Below are 14,422 nucleotides of genomic sequence, written 5' to 3' on the forward strand. Positions count from 1 at the left end.
CAGCTTCGCAGCGCTACGGGTTTGACAGGGACCAACACAGGTTTCCCTGGACCGGGGGGGACGAGGCCCCCGTGTCCCCAACAGGCCATGGGGAGGAACGACGGCGCTCGCGGGACAAGGGAGGAGCAGACGAGGCTGAGTACTGGGAGACGTTTACTGCCGGCCACCGGCCGCGAGGCTTTGCACGGGACGCAGAGAGGGCCGGCGGGCCGGGGGCGCGCGGGGCCGCAGCACGGGCCCGGGTGCCGGCGGCAGCTGCCCTAGATGCGGTACTCGCAGATGAAGGGCTTCCTGTCGCTGCAGAGCTCGATGTCCCAGGTGGCAAAGTCTGGAAAGGAGAAGGGCCCTGAGCCTCCAGCCGGCCAGGCGCGGACCCTCTGCCCAGCCGGGCTCCCGCGTGTGCACGGGGTGTGTGTGTGTGCAGGCGCACACATGTGTGCGTGCATATGTGCATGCATGTGTGTGCGTGTGCATGCATGCACGTGTATGTGTGCATGCACATGTGTGTGCATGCATGTGTGTGCACATGCACATGCATATATGTGTGTGCATGCACGTGTGCACGTGCATGTGTGTGTGCATGCACATGTGTGTGCCCTTCGCTCACCCGTGGTGTCCTCCAGCGCCGCACAGGCTCTCCGCCGCGAGAAGCCCTCCCTGTACCAGGAGCCGTAATCCATCTTGGTGCCGTCCGACCATTCCCAGTTTCGCCTCTGCGGGGGCAGGAGGGCATGAGGCGCTGGTGCCGAGGAGCTGGCCCGGCTCGGGGGCGCGGAGAGCCCAGGAAGGTGCCGCGGCAGCCTGGCTCTCCGTGTCTGGGGACGCGGGGCGCCGGCAGGCACTCACCCCCAGGGGACGGTGGAGGCCGATCCAGACCTCGTCGTCGGCCTCCTCCTCCTCCTCGCTGTCGCTGTAGGGCTGGGAGGAGGCCAGCATGCTGATGATGGCCTGGTGCTCCTCCTCGCTGTGGATGGAGGCCAGGTGGGTCCTGGCGCCCAGCCTCTGGCAGAAGCCCTGCGGCACGAAGGGCAGCGTGACACCGGTGTTGCATCCGCCGGGTGCGGGTGGCTTGGGAGTCCCCGGGGACCGGCACTGGCACTGGCTTCGGCCTCACCCTGCTCCTCCTCACAGCCCGGCACCATGCAGGGTACCCGGGACCCGCGGGACCAGGAGCATGCAGTGCAGTCCCCATCGTGGGGAACTCTATCCCGGAGCACTTGGGACCCGGGTGGAAGCCCAGGGGCCACCAGGAGACCCCAGCTCCTGGCCCTGCTGCCTCTCTGCAAAGTCTGGTGTCCCACCACGCTCCCGCAGGTGCTCGCTGCACCAAAGTCAGGCCTGGTTTTGCATGCACACACACACACGTGCATGCACATACATGCACACACATGCATGCAAATACATGCACACACACACATGTGCATGCACATACATGCAGACACGCACATGTGCATGCACACGCACATGCACATGCATGCACACGTATGGCATGGTTGGCCATGCATTTCCCCAGGGCACGCTGGGCTGTTCCAGGGTGCTGATCCAAGCCGGGGACACGCGGAGCCAAAGTCATCCCTCCCAAGGGGACACCGGGATGGGGGGAACGCCCAGAGGGGGCTGCCCACCTTGGCACCGCTCGGAGACGGTCCCGGCCCCGCGCCATGTCTGGCTTCCCGGGCCCCGCCAGCCCCTTACCTCGGCCCTCCTCCAGCTCAGCTCCTGGGGGAAGAAGCCGTAGCATCGGCCGTCGAAGGGGAACCAGCCCTTGGCGCAGCCGGCCCGCTCCTCTCCTGCAGGGGGGCAGCGCAGGGGACGCTGTGAGGCCAGCGGGCAGCGGCAGGGCTGCCCCGTCCCCGCCGAAACCCGGGGCTGGCGGCGCCGGGGCGGGCACTCACCTTGCAGCGAGGGCGCGAGCAGCAAGCCGCCGAGGAGGCAGAGCCCCCAGTACGACCTCCAATCCATTTCCCGCTTCCCTGGGGAGACAGCGCAGGCAGCGGCCGGCTAGGCGGCTGCTCCTTCCCGCATCCCGCGCCCGCCGGCGGGTGTTTCCCGGGGGGCTGCGGCCGCTGCCCGTGCAGACCCCAGGGCTTCCCCTCGTGCCGGGGCGGGAGCGGACTGTGTCCCCCCAGAGCCCAGCGGCACGAGCGATGGGCAGGAGGCTCGGGTGCATGGGGGCACCCAGCCCCGTAAGGGGGGTGTTGGGGCTGTGGCGCTGGGTGCAGGGAGGGCCCGGGGTGCTCTGACAACGTGCGCAGGAGCAGAGGTGAGATGCCGAGGCGAATCCCAGCCATCGGGTGGGAGGTGGCTGGAGGCGACAGCATCCTCGTGCAGGGGGAATGGGAAGCGCAGGTGTCCCTTTCTGGGGAGCAGGGTGCAGGGATGCAGGGTGCAGGGATGCAGTCTGAAGGGTGCAGGGGTGCAGTGCATGGGGTGCAGGACACAAGGTGCAGGGTGCATGGGTGCAGGGTGTGGGGTGCAGGGATGCATGATGCAAGGGTGCAAGGTGTATGAATACAGAATGAGGGATACAAGGTGCAGGGTGCATAGTGCAGGGGTGTGGGATGTGGGGTGCAGGATGCCGGGTACAGAATACTGGGATACAAGGATGTGGGATGCGAGGTACACAGTGCAGGGGTGCAGGATGTGGGATACAAGGGTATGAGGTGCACAGTGCAGGGGTCTAGGGTGCAGGGTTTGGGATACAAGGGTTTGGAGTGCAAGGTGCAAAGTGCAGGGTGAAAGATGCAGGGTGCAAAGGTGCAGGGTGCAGCGGTGCAGGGGGGCAGGATGCAGGGTGTAGGGTGCTGGGTGCACAGTGCAGGGGTGCAGGGTGCAGGGCATGAGGTGCACAGTGCAGGGGTGTAGGGTGTGGGGTGCAGGGTGTAAAAGTGTGGGGTGCAGGGTGCAAAGGTGCAGGGTGCAGGGTGCATGGTGCAGGGGGGCAGGTTGCAGGGTGTGGGGTGCAGGGTGCAAAGGTGCAGGGCACAGGGGTGCAGGGTGTGGGGTGCAGGGTGCAAAGGTGCAGGGCACAGGGGTGCAGGGTGTGGGGTGCAGGGTGCAGGGTGCATGGTGCAGGGGGGCAGGGTGTGGGGTGCATGGTGCAGGGGGCAGGGGGCAGGGTGCAGGGTGCACGGTGCAGGGGGGGGCAGGATGCATGGTGCAGGGGGCAGGGTGCAGGGTGCAGGGTGCAGGGTGCAGGGGGGCAGGATGCAGGGTGCAGGGGTGCAGGGGGCAGGGTGCGGGGTGCCGGGGGCAGGGGATCCCGGGCTGCTGCGGGTGCAGGGCCGGGGCAGGGAGGCCCTCGGGCAGGAGCCCTGGCGCAGCGGCGCGGCCCGCGTGTCCCGCGTGTCCCGCGTGTCCCGCGACGGCGCTCACCTGCGGTCCCTCGGCAGGCCGGCACAGCACGGGGCGCCGGGTGCGACGGTCCGGGGAGCTCGGCGCCACGCCGGGGGTTTTTATGGCGGCGCGGACGGGGAGGGGTGGGCAACGAGGCGCCGTCCGAAATGTCACCGCTTCCCCAAAGCAAACAGGGCTCGCGCACCCGCGCCCCGTCGACGCACTCGCGGGAGCCGCCGGCGCGGTTCCAGCCCCGCCGCCCTTTGATGGGGCGCCTCCGGCAGCCCGAGCCCTGGCTCCACCAGGCAGCCGCTCGGCGTGCCAAGGAGGCAGCCGGCTCCGGGAGCCGGGAAGAGCTTTCCCGGGAAGCGGCGGAGGCCTCCCCTGCGGCGGGGCCGGGCTGGCCGGCGGCTCGGTCCCGCGCCAGGCTCCGTGCGTCAGGCGCCTGCGAGCCCGGCCAAGCGCGTCCCGCTGATCCGCACCAGCGCCCGGAGCCGCCCCGTGTCACCCGCCTCCCTGGCGCCACCAGCACGGCCCTGGCGCTCCGGCTCCGTGTCCTGGGCGGCCGGAGTGGGGGCTGCACTGGGCGTCAGGCTTGGGGGGACCCATCCCGGCACCGACGAGGGTTTCCCGCGGTGCAAAGGGACCAGCGGGATCCTGCGCCGGAGCAGGGTGTGAGCATCCGCATCCCGCATCCTGCGTCCCCCGCAGCTCCTAGCTATCACCCACATGCCGGAGGGTTTTCCAGCTCCTGGCAGTGCTCGGTGCAGGGCTGAGACACATTCCCGGCACCGCTGCAGCTCCCAGCTATTATCCAAACGGCGGCAGGTTTCCCAGCTCCTGGCACCACTCGGTGCAGGGCCGAGACACATTCCCGACACTGCCGCGGCTCCCAGCTATTATCCACATGGCGGCACATTTCCCAGCTCCCGGCACCACTCAGTGCAGGGCCAAGACATGCTCCCGGCACCACCACGGCTCCCGGCTATCACCTGCGTGCTGGCAGGTTTCCCGGCTCCCGGCACCACTCGCTGCAGGGCCGAGACACGTTCCCAGCACCGCCACGGCTCCCAGCTGTTATCCGCATGGCAGCAGGTTTCCCGGCTCCTGGCACCACTTGGTGCAGGGCTGAGACACATTCCCAGCACTGCTGCAGCTCCCGGCTATTATCCGCATGCCGGTGGGTTTCCCGGCTCCTGGCACCACTTGGTGCAGGACTGAGACACATTCCCAGCACTGCTGCAGCTCCCAGCTGTTATCCGCATGCCGGTGGGTTTCCCGGCTCCCGGCACCACTTGGTGCAGGGCTGAGACACGTTCCCAGCACTGCTGCAGCTCCCAGCTGTTATCCGCATGCCGGTGGGTTTCCCGGCTCCTGGCACCGCTCAGCTCCCGGCAGAGCCACACTCCCAGCACCACCATGGGTCGCTGCGAGCCGGGACCGGGGCAGGGACAGCCGGGCTCGGTGGTGCCGCCGCTGCCCGTCCTCCCGGAGCGCTCGGCGTGGGACAGGAACACCGGCAGCGACGCCTGCCCCACGGTCCGCGGGTCCGCGGTGGCCGGGTCCGTCCCGTCCCTGCAGGACGGAGGGGAGCAGCCTTTCCCGCAAAGCGGCTTCCCGGCCGGTCCTTCCCGGCCTGCCTCTCCCGGCAAGCAGGGTCGGCTGATCATTCCAGCGTGGTGCAGGCCAGCAAGATGTTTGCTCGCTTCGCGGTGGCCGCACGTGGCCCCGCGGCGGGAGGCTGTTTCGGAGCGGGGGGGGGGGGGGGGGCAGCTCTGTTTGCCCCCAGCAGGAACTGCCGTAGTCATCGAAGAGGCGTGTGTTTGCTCAAGGAAGGATTTCCCAGGACGTGCCGCAACTGCTTTGCATCTTTTACGCCGTCTTATCTTCCTCTCGGCTCTGGCGGAGTTACAGAGAGGGGGGGAAAGTCTTTCGGGGGTCTGAAATCTCCAAAAACGAGCGGATGAATGGGATTAGCCTGGAAACGGGTGGCCGAAGTCAGAGGCTGGCGTGAATTTTGGGAGGGAAATGGCAAATGCAGGCGGCTCCCCGCACATCCCGCCTGCAGGGTGCCGGGGTCCCGCGCGGCCTCGGCTCCCGCGAGCGCCAGGCGATGCTGATCCCGGCCGGACGCTGCTCGGAGCAGGGGAATCCGTGCAAGGAGCAAACCCCTTCCCTCCTGCCTCTCACCCCGCCAGGGCTTTTGCCCCGCCAGAGCGCTGCCAGCAGGCAAAGGGGGGCTGATGATAGGGAGAGCGCCGGAAAAGGCTCCTCCGGCTGCTGCGGGCAGCAGGTGCGGAGCCGGGAGGCGACGCGCCGGGAAAGGGGATAGCGGGGAGGAGGGCAGCCGGCTGCCGCGACCGGGGCACCCGCAGCCCTCGGGGCGTCGGCGACGCTCTTGCCCGGCGCGTGTCCTGCGGCACGGCGTTGAGTAAACACCGCCCGGCTCACCCCTGCTTCCAGGGAACCCAGGATGCTTCCACCTTTATTTGCTTTTCCTATCGGGTTCAGACAGCGACGTTTACAATCTGGATTCCTTATCTGCCCAGCGGTCACCCCCCGAAACCCTGCCAGTCGCCTGGGCTATAAATGGACCCCAGGGAAGCCGACGCGATGCAATCGCCGACAGCCCGTTCCCGGCCTTCCCACCTGCCTGCGGAGCGGCCGCCCCAGGTGAGTCCTTCCCGGGGAGGCTCTCCCTCATCCTGCCGGGAGGAGCCCCGCACGCTGCTCCGTGCATCCTGCCGCCGCGCTCGGCATCCCCCCGTGTCCTCACAGCCCTCGCCGTCCTTTCTCCGCAGAGGATTCGGGACCATGAGCGCAGGCAGCACCTTCCTCCGCTGCCTCCTCGGCTGCCTGCTCTTCGCTGCCTTCGTGGGAGGTGATTCCCGGCCTGGGAGCTGCCGAACTCCGTGGGACTTGGGTGCATTTTCCACCCTCCCCCCCATGCCGGGGGCTGCACGTCCCGTCCCAGCCCGTGTCCCAGTGCCTGTCCCACGCTGTCCCCCGCGCCGGGCCATGGGGGGGGGGGGGCCTGCCCGGGGGTGTCGCGGGAGGGGGTCGGTCCCCATCCCAGCCCTGCAGCCTGGGAGCAGCCCGGCTCCTTTCCTTGCTCCCCGCGCGGGGGGGGACGGGAGCCCTGCCGGAGGCGGGAGCGCGGCCCCGCACCCCCATCCCGGGGAGCCCCGCTCCGTCTCGATTTTGAAAGGTGCCTTCCCCCCCCCCCCACCCCTTTTCCGAGCAGAGACGTGGGCCTCGTCCTGCCCCCCGCAGTGGCTCTACTACCGGGGATACTGCTACGGGTATTTCACCCACCGGAAGACCTGGGACGAGGCGGAGGTGAGCACGGAGAGGGGCGCGCGCCGGAGGGATGCAAAGCGGGTGCCGAGTCCCGGGGCATCGCCCGGCCCCCGGCAGCCCGGTCCCTCCTGCTCCGGTCCAAGCCTCCGGCATCGGTGGCCCCCGTGGAGCAACCGGTTCCCGGTCGATGGCCTCTCCGCCGGGGCCGGAGCGGAGCCGTGCCGGGCTGCCGCAGCCCCCTGAGCCGCCCTCGGCTCTCTCCGCAGCGGGAGTGCGAGAGATACGGACCCCGGGGCCGCCTTGCCTCCATCCACACCCTCCAGGAAAGGAAAGCGCTCTCCAAGTACATCTCCCAGCACATGGACCACGAGAACACCTGGATCGGGCTCCACGACGAGGATCACGTGTGTGCCCCCCCCTGCGCGCGCCCTGCTCCTCCGCTCCCCGACGGGCCCCTCCGAAAGGCCCCGTCGTCCCTCCGCCGGGCTCCCGTCTCCGGGTGGCTGGGGGGGAGCTGCAGGGAGCGCGTCGCCATCCCCTCGGCCCGCTCTCCTGTCCCATCCCGTCCTGTCCCATCCCATCCCGTCCCATCCTGTCCTGTCCCATCCCGTCCCGTCCCGTCCTGTCCCATCCCATCCCATCCCATCCCATCCCGTCCCGTCCCATCCCATCCCATCCCATCCCATCCCATCCCGTCCCAACCCGTCCCATTCCGTCCCATCCTGTCCCATCCCATCCCATCCTGTCCTGCCCTGTCCCATCCCGTCCCATCCTGTCCTGTCCCGTCCCATCCTGTCCTATCCCATCCCATCCCATCCCATCCTGTCCCGTCCCTGCCAGCCAGGGTTTCGGTGCCCGGGACGCGGCAGGCGTGCGCCTCCCAGGAGGCCCCGCACACCCCCCGCTCCGGGCGCCTCTCCCTGAGCCGCTGCGCTCTCCCCCCAGGACAGATCCTGGAAGTGGTCGGATAACTCGATCCTGAATGTCATGGTTTGGGCCCAAGGGCAGCCCGATGACGACAACAACGAGAACTGCGTGGTGATGGAGAGCTCCTCCGGTGCGCGCCGCGCCGAGCCCCGGGGGGGGGAGAAGGGCGCAATCCGGGTGGGGGGGATGGACACGGAGGGGCGTCATGGGTACGGAGGGGTGTGATGGATACGGAGGGGTGTGATGGGTACGGAGGGGTGTGATGGATACGGAGGGGTGTGATGGGTACGGAGGGGTGTGATGGGTACGGAGGGGTGTGATGGATACGGAGGGGTGTGATGGGTACGGAGGGGCGTGATGGATACGGAGGGGTGTGATGGATACGGAGGGGCGTGATGGATACGGAGGGGTGTGATGGATACGGAGGGGTGTGATGGATACGGAGGGGCGTGATGGATACGGAGGGGGTGTGATGGATACGGAGGGGCGTGATGGATACGGAGGGGGCGTGATGGATACGGAGGGGTGTGATGGATACGGAGGGGTGTGATGGATACGGAGGGGGCGTGATGGATACGGAGGGGTGTGATGGGATGTGATGGGGTGTGACAGGGGCTCCCTGCCGCAGGCACCGCCAGAGCGGGCCGAGGGGGTGGTGGGTCGCCCCAGGGGGACGCCCCGGCCCCCCGGTGCCTTACGCTCCCCTCCGCAGGTTTCCAGGAATGGCACAACTATCCCTGCGACTCCCCCTTCCCCTTCCTCTGCAAGTTCCGGTTGTAGGCGCGGGGCCCACGCGGCTGAGCCCATCCTGCCCCACGGCACCGCCGACACCGACCCCACGGCACCGCCGACACCGACCCCACCGGCCCCGCGAGCTCCCGCGCGCCCGGCCGGCAATAAACCTCAGCTAGTGCATGCAGCCCCCGCTGCCGTCCTTCCCCCCGCGCCGCCGGAGCCCGGCCCCACGGAGCCCCATCCCGGCCCCACGGAGCCCGGCCCCCACGGAGCTGGTGGCACCGGGCAGAACGGACAGTCCCGGGAGTACAAAATTCCCTCGCCTCCCTCCGTGCCTGCCCTTGAATCCGCCCCCGCGCTCCCTCTCCCGCGCTCCTTGGCCCCCTCTCGCTCCATCCACGCCCTCCGTGCTCCCGGGCGGGCGCAGCGGCCGGTGCCCGGCTCGTCCCGGCCGCGCTCCCCGCGCTATCGAGGCGGCCCGAGCAGGTCCCGCCGCCTCCCGGCGCCTTTGCACCTTGGTTTTGAAGGTTTTCCAGCGCGTGAGAATTCACCGCTGAGGACGAGCTTTGCGCCGGCGCTGCTTGTAGAGCGCTCGTCGCCCCTGCGCCCGCAGCTATTTCGGGCGTCGGGATCTCGACAGCCTCGGTCCGTATTTCCGACACGCTCCAAGCCCTCTTTCCGGGGCATTTCTGCTCCGTTCCCCGTTCGCCGCCAGCGCGGGACCCTCTGCCAGCAGCCGCGGTGCTGCGGCAGCTCCCGGCTCCCTTATCACCGGCGCCGAGCCGCGGGCAAATCCTGGAGCCGCTGACCGCGGCCGAGGCAAACACGGGAGCGCTTCAGCGGAGAGGCGGGATGGCTTCTCAGAGGGGGCCGCGATGGCCCGCGGCAGGCAGCAACCCCTGCCCGGCCCCACTGGTGTGGGGTGCCAGCAGTGCGAAGCGGATTCCCAGGCAAGGGGGACCCGCGGAGCACGGATGCACGGTGCACGGATCCATGGTGCATGGAATGGTGGCGCACGGACCCGTCGTGCGTGGACCCGTCATGCACGGAGCCCCGGTGCACAGACCCCCGGTGCATGGACCCGCAGTGCACGGACCTGCGGTGGAACCGGCCAATTTTTAGCAAGCCCTTTTCAGTCGCTGGCCCTGACGCCCGTTTAAACACCCCCACGGCTGCTGACGAGCCGGCTGCTGCATCATTTTTGCACGGAGCATGGAGGTTTTGCAGCAAGGGGGAGGGAGGTGGCGGTGGGACCCTGGGCACAGCAGTCCCCCGGGGGCAGAAACGTCCCGTCTCTGTTACGAGGGTGCAGCAGCAAACACGGCCGTCCCCAGCCCCACCGCTGGGTGCCAGCAGGTCACTGGGGCTGATGGGGCCGGCAGCGTGGGGGCAGAAGCGACTCCGGGATTTCTCCAGGGTCCCCTTTCCCAGCTCCCCATGCAAACGGCTGCAGCTCCTCCTTGTTTTGCCCCAGTTTCCCCGGCCAGGGCGCAGCGAGCTGCTGGGGTCTGCGCATCCCTGCCAGCCCGCTCCCCTCCCCGGGCTGCTGGGGCTGTTTGTCCAACGGGTTTTACAGTTGCACCTCTCCCCTGCCCACTACGTAAAATCCCACCTCTCTGCATCAATCACTGATCAAATCACTCCAATTTTCCCTTTCCTCTTCCAAGATTTGGTGCAAGTTCTCTTCCAAATGAACATCCTCATGCTGCATGCAAAATATGGTAAAATTTCCCTGTATGTATTTTTTTTCCAAGCTATCATAAATTCTCTTCAGCATTGGGAGTTTTCCGCCTCTTTTAGCCAAGACAAACTCTGCCTGGCCATAGAGACCCCTTGCTGTTTACCCCCAGCATTGCACATTACGGACCAAACGCGACCCCCCAGCACAACGCAGCCTTGCGGGATCCCTGCCGCCCGCTTCAGCGGGATGTGCTCCCGCGGGACCCCTCCAGCTCCCCCGCTGCCACCGGCGAGGCCGTGGGGACCCCCGTGCTGGGGCAGACCCCCATCGCTGGGGGGGCAGCGTCCTCGGGGGGAGGGGGGTCCTCCCATGCCCTGCCGCGGCCGGGCGAGGACGAGGAGAGATGGGGGCGGTGGGACACAGCCCGGAGGAAGACACGGGGCCACGGCGTGCTTCGGAGGAGTTTATTGCCAGTTCGCTGGGCCGCCGTCGGGGAGAGGCGGCAGGGGCTGCCCGCGGCGGCAGCGGTGCTGCCAGGGGTCCGGGAGCACACGGCACGGCGTGCGGGGACACGGGGGCAAGGCGGTGGGGTGCAGGGACACGACGTCCAGGCAGAGGGCAGCTCCCTGGGGGCCCCGCTCCCTAGGCCGCGTATTTGCAGATGAAAGCCTTCCTCTCGCCGCAGGAGTCGTTCTCCCAGGACAGGAAACCTGCAAAGAGAAAGGGGAGCGAGCGCTGCTGCGGGACCCTTCCCGGCGAGCGCGTCCCCGTGCGTGGCCGTGGCCGGGGACGAGGCCCGGGGGGTGCAGGGATGGGGTGTCCCGGCGGGGACAGTCGCGTGCTGGGGTTGGCTCCATCCTCGCAGGTTTTCAGGACCCGACTGGATAAAGCCCTCGGCAACCCACTCTGAGGCCGGAGCTGAGCCTGCCGGAGCAGGAGGCAGGACGAGACACCCCGCTGCTCCCGCACGTGGCCGTGGGAGCATCCCTGCCGCACGGGGACGGTCCTGCAGCAAACCACCCCCACGATCTGCCCTTTTCGCCCTGGCGAAGGCTGCCCGGGGGACGTGGAGGGGCAGGGAGTCCCCGAGGGCTGCCGACGTCCCTTCCCGGGGCGTGTGGCTCTGTGCCCCCCGCTCACCCGAGGAGTCCTCCAGCGCCGCACAGTATTTTCCCTTTGGGACATCATCGTCGTCCCAGGCAGAGTAGCGCATCTTGGATCCGTCTATCCATGCCCACGCTTTGGTCTGGAGGCAGCGGAGACAGGCAAGAAACGAGACGCGTGTTGGGCAGGAAACAAGAGGAAGCGGAGAAGGGCCCAGGGCCGGGATGGGGGCAGGGGGCCGGTGGGGAATCGGCAACCTGCAGACAGCGCAGGAGACGCGTGAGGCTACCGGCAGCAGGGCAGAGAGGAACCGAGGCAGGCAGGGCAGCAGAGGTGCAGCAGGTGGGTACGCACGGACGCGGCCAGGGTGGCAGGGCACGCGAGGGGGGGGGTCAATCCGAGCAGGGGCCGTGCACGGGGCTCCCGGCAGCGGGAGCGAGTGCAGCCGTGCTGCCAGGGCCGCCCTGGCTGGGATGGGACACGGGGCGCTCACCCGATGGTAGAGGCCCATCCAGACGTCGTCTTCCTCCTCGCCGCGCTGACACTGGGAGATGAACTTGGCCATCGCTTTGTGCTCCTCGGAGGTGTGGATGGAGGCGAGGTGGCAGCCGGCTCTGACGACCCTGCACCATGCCTGCGGCGGGAGAAGGGGCAGGCGCGTTCCTGCCTCGGTTACCCGGCCTTTCCCCGGTGCCGCGGGGAGCCCCGGGCTTGCGGCCACCCGGTCTCCCACGGTCTCCGGGCCGGCGGCACCGACGGCCGCTGTCATCCGCGGGACGGGGCGCAGTGGGGGGGCCTTACCTCCGCCTTCCTCCAGGGCAGCTCCTGGCGGAAATACCCGTAGCAATTCCCCCTGAAGTCCAGCCAGCCCTTGAGGCACTTGTTCGCTCGCACCCCTGTTCGGGGAGAGGCAGCAGGGCCGGGCGGGGGGGGGGGGAATGGGGGGTGTCTCAGCGGCGGGGTCCCCGCGCATCCCGGCCCCGCGGGGACAGCGCGGCCCTTCCCCGGCTCCCCGGGAAGCCGCTGCCATGCCCGGGGGTTAACGGGGGGTGCAGCCGGGGGGTGCACGGCGCTGCACGGCTGCCGGCGGCGGAGCGGGGGGCGAGGGGCCGCGGGCAGGGCTCACCTCGCAGCGAGGGGTGCAAGGCCAGGCAGCCGAGGAGGCAGAGGCTGAGCAAGGCGCGCGGTCTCATCCTCCGCCTGCGTGCGGGCAGCGAGCGGGCACCTCGCACCGCAGCCGCCCGCCGCCTTTATAGCCGCCGCGGCGCCGGGCCGGGGCGGAGGCTGCGCCGCTGCCGGCGGCATCAAAGCGGAGCGGCGGCCGCGGCGGGTCGGGCTCGGCAGCGGGAGCCCCGCGGTGCCCGCTCTGCCCTGGCTCCCTGCCCGGCCCGGCACCCTGCGCCCGCACGGGACGCGGGGCCGCATCCGGCCGCCAGCGCCTCTCGCACCGGCCGGCTGAAGCAGCTGCGCTCCCGGAGCCCCGAGCGCTGCGCTTGCCCCCCACAGCCCCCCCCCCCGCCACCCCCTCGATTTTACTCGGAGCAAATGGTTAAGCTCGGCTTTGGCTGCTGTGCGTCGTGCAAAGCTCTGCCAGCCGGGCGGGCAGACCGCAGCGAACCCCCCCCCCCCGCGGCTGGGAGCACTTGTAGCAGGCGGTGTCTCGGGGGGCTGCGAGGGGGTGCCTGCCCCAACCCCCCCCCCCCCGGCCAGCCTGAATTCCCAAGGGACCCGTGTTTGGCTTCACCTGGGAAGTTGGCCACCTCCCCGGCTCTTGGGAAACAACAGCCCTGCTCACACGCCAGCCCCCCCGTGCCATCGCGGAGGTTGCCTGCAGCAGCTCTCTGCCCTCCGTCAGCGCCCTTTGCGCAGCTTTTGATGTTCCCCCGCAAGGCGCTCGGCTCCCCGTCGTGACCCAGCCTGGCAGCGGCCGATCTGCATCACGCGCGCTTATCGTCTCGTCTCTCCACGGTGCATTTGTGCGGCCCCAGCCGCGCTGTCTCCTGCCGTGTTTACCGCTCGTGCGTGAACACCAGGCAGTCTGGAGGCTCGGGTCACTGCCCCAAGGAGCAGGGGGATGGCGGGAGCCGTCCCTGGTCCCACCACGCCGGCTCGAGCTGCACACCGGGACCACACTGAAAAACGGGCCAAATGACCAGCCCCGGGGGCAGCTCCGTCCCCAGCAGGTGCGATACCTCAGCAGCGATCAGCTTCTGAAGCTTTTAATGAAAAAATCGGAAAGGAAAATACTGGCTGATCGAGCCTAGAAGCAACACAAAGCGAAGAGGAATAGCAAATATTCCCCCGCTGCTCTGGGTCCCTGGGGAGACGTGGGCGACGGCTGGGGGCAGCGCAGGGTGCGGGAGCTCGGGGGGCGTCAGGAGCGAGGGCCGGGGAGCTGCGCTGCCGTGCCGGCCCCAGGCCCCGCGCAGCGCCGTCGCCCCGTGGGGTTCGCACCCGGCTGCCCCACCGGAGCCCCGGGCAGGTGAGGGCCTGCGCTGCACCCGATGCCCCGGGCCAGGTGCCACCAACTCATGCACAGACCCAGGGACAGACCTGGGGACAGACCTAGGGTAGACCAGGACAGACCTGGGGACAGACCTGGGCACAGACCCAGGACAGACCCAGGGACAGACCTGTGCACAGACCTGGAATAGACCTGACACAGACCTGGGACAGACCTGGGGATAGACATGGGCACAGACATGGGCACAGACCTGAGCACAGACCCAGGCACAGACCTGGGACAGACCCAGGACAGACCTGGTGATAGACCTGGACACAGACCTGGGACAGACCTAGGGACAGACCTGGGCACAGACCCAGGACAGACCCGAGCACAGACCTGGGCACAGATCTAGGGATAGACCTAGGGATAGACCTGGGCACAGACCTGGGACAGACCTAGGGATAGACCTGGGCACAGACCCAGGACAGACCCGAGCACAGACCTGGCACAGACCTGGGCACAGATCTAGGGACAGACCTGGGGATAGACTTGGGCACAGACCTGGGCACAGACCGGGGTGCTGGGGGTGGGGGGACCACCCCGTTGCTCTGGTGCAGGCACTTTGTGCATGCAGCTCCCCCTCCAAAAGCAGGGCTGCCGCTGGGGAGCGGAGGGTTAACGCTCCGCAACGCCCCCCCGGGGAAACCTGCCAGCGCTTGGGGCCTCATTGTTACGGGAATCAGATAAGGGAGCCGAGCTTGTGGGGCTAAGGACCATGAGGCTCCAGACATGGATCAGCAACTCCTTCTGCCTCGCCCAGGAGATGGGAGGCTCCACCCGCGGCGGCCCAGCCTGGCAGAGGCTCCAGACCCGACCAGGAGACCCTGCCGGGC

General features: G+C 68.7%; 3 protein-coding genes across 3 annotated transcripts; 1 reads left to right on the forward strand and 2 right to left on the reverse strand.

Moving 5' to 3' along the window:
• Nucleotides 1–260: 260 nt before the first annotated feature.
• LOC106487154 (struthiocalcin-2) lies at nucleotides 261–1,962 on the reverse strand. The gene is made up of 5 exons (XM_013945852.2): nucleotides 1,896–1,962; nucleotides 1,696–1,790; nucleotides 847–1,014; nucleotides 608–713; nucleotides 261–328 (listed from the first exon to the last, which is right to left on the reverse strand). The coding sequence occupies exons 1-5, from the start codon at nucleotides 1,960–1,962 to the stop codon at nucleotides 261–263; spliced, it is 504 nt and encodes a 167-aa protein (XP_013801306.2).
• Nucleotides 1,963–6,150: 4,188 nt separating this feature from the next.
• LOC136992513 (C-type lectin Cal-like) lies at nucleotides 6,151–8,343 on the forward strand. The gene is made up of 5 exons (XM_067300485.1): nucleotides 6,151–6,217; nucleotides 6,581–6,675; nucleotides 6,903–7,040; nucleotides 7,582–7,693; nucleotides 8,276–8,343. The coding sequence occupies exons 1-5, from the start codon at nucleotides 6,151–6,153 to the stop codon at nucleotides 8,341–8,343; spliced, it is 480 nt and encodes a 159-aa protein (XP_067156586.1).
• Nucleotides 8,344–10,621: 2,278 nt separating this feature from the next.
• Nucleotides 10,622–12,276, reverse strand: LOC106487155 (rheacalcin-1-like). Its single transcript, XM_067317645.1, has 5 exons — nucleotides 12,210–12,276; nucleotides 11,885–11,979; nucleotides 11,571–11,717; nucleotides 11,120–11,225; nucleotides 10,622–10,689 (listed from the first exon to the last, which is right to left on the reverse strand). The coding sequence occupies exons 1-5, from the start codon at nucleotides 12,274–12,276 to the stop codon at nucleotides 10,622–10,624; spliced, it is 483 nt and encodes a 160-aa protein (XP_067173746.1).
• Between the last annotated feature and the right edge of the window lie 2,146 nt (nucleotides 12,277–14,422).

The sequence above is a fragment of the Apteryx mantelli genome, chromosome 1 (genome assembly GCF_036417845.1).
Source record: "Apteryx mantelli isolate bAptMan1 chromosome 1, bAptMan1.hap1, whole genome shotgun sequence".
Lineage (NCBI taxonomy): Eukaryota > Metazoa > Chordata > Aves > Apterygiformes > Apterygidae > Apteryx > Apteryx mantelli.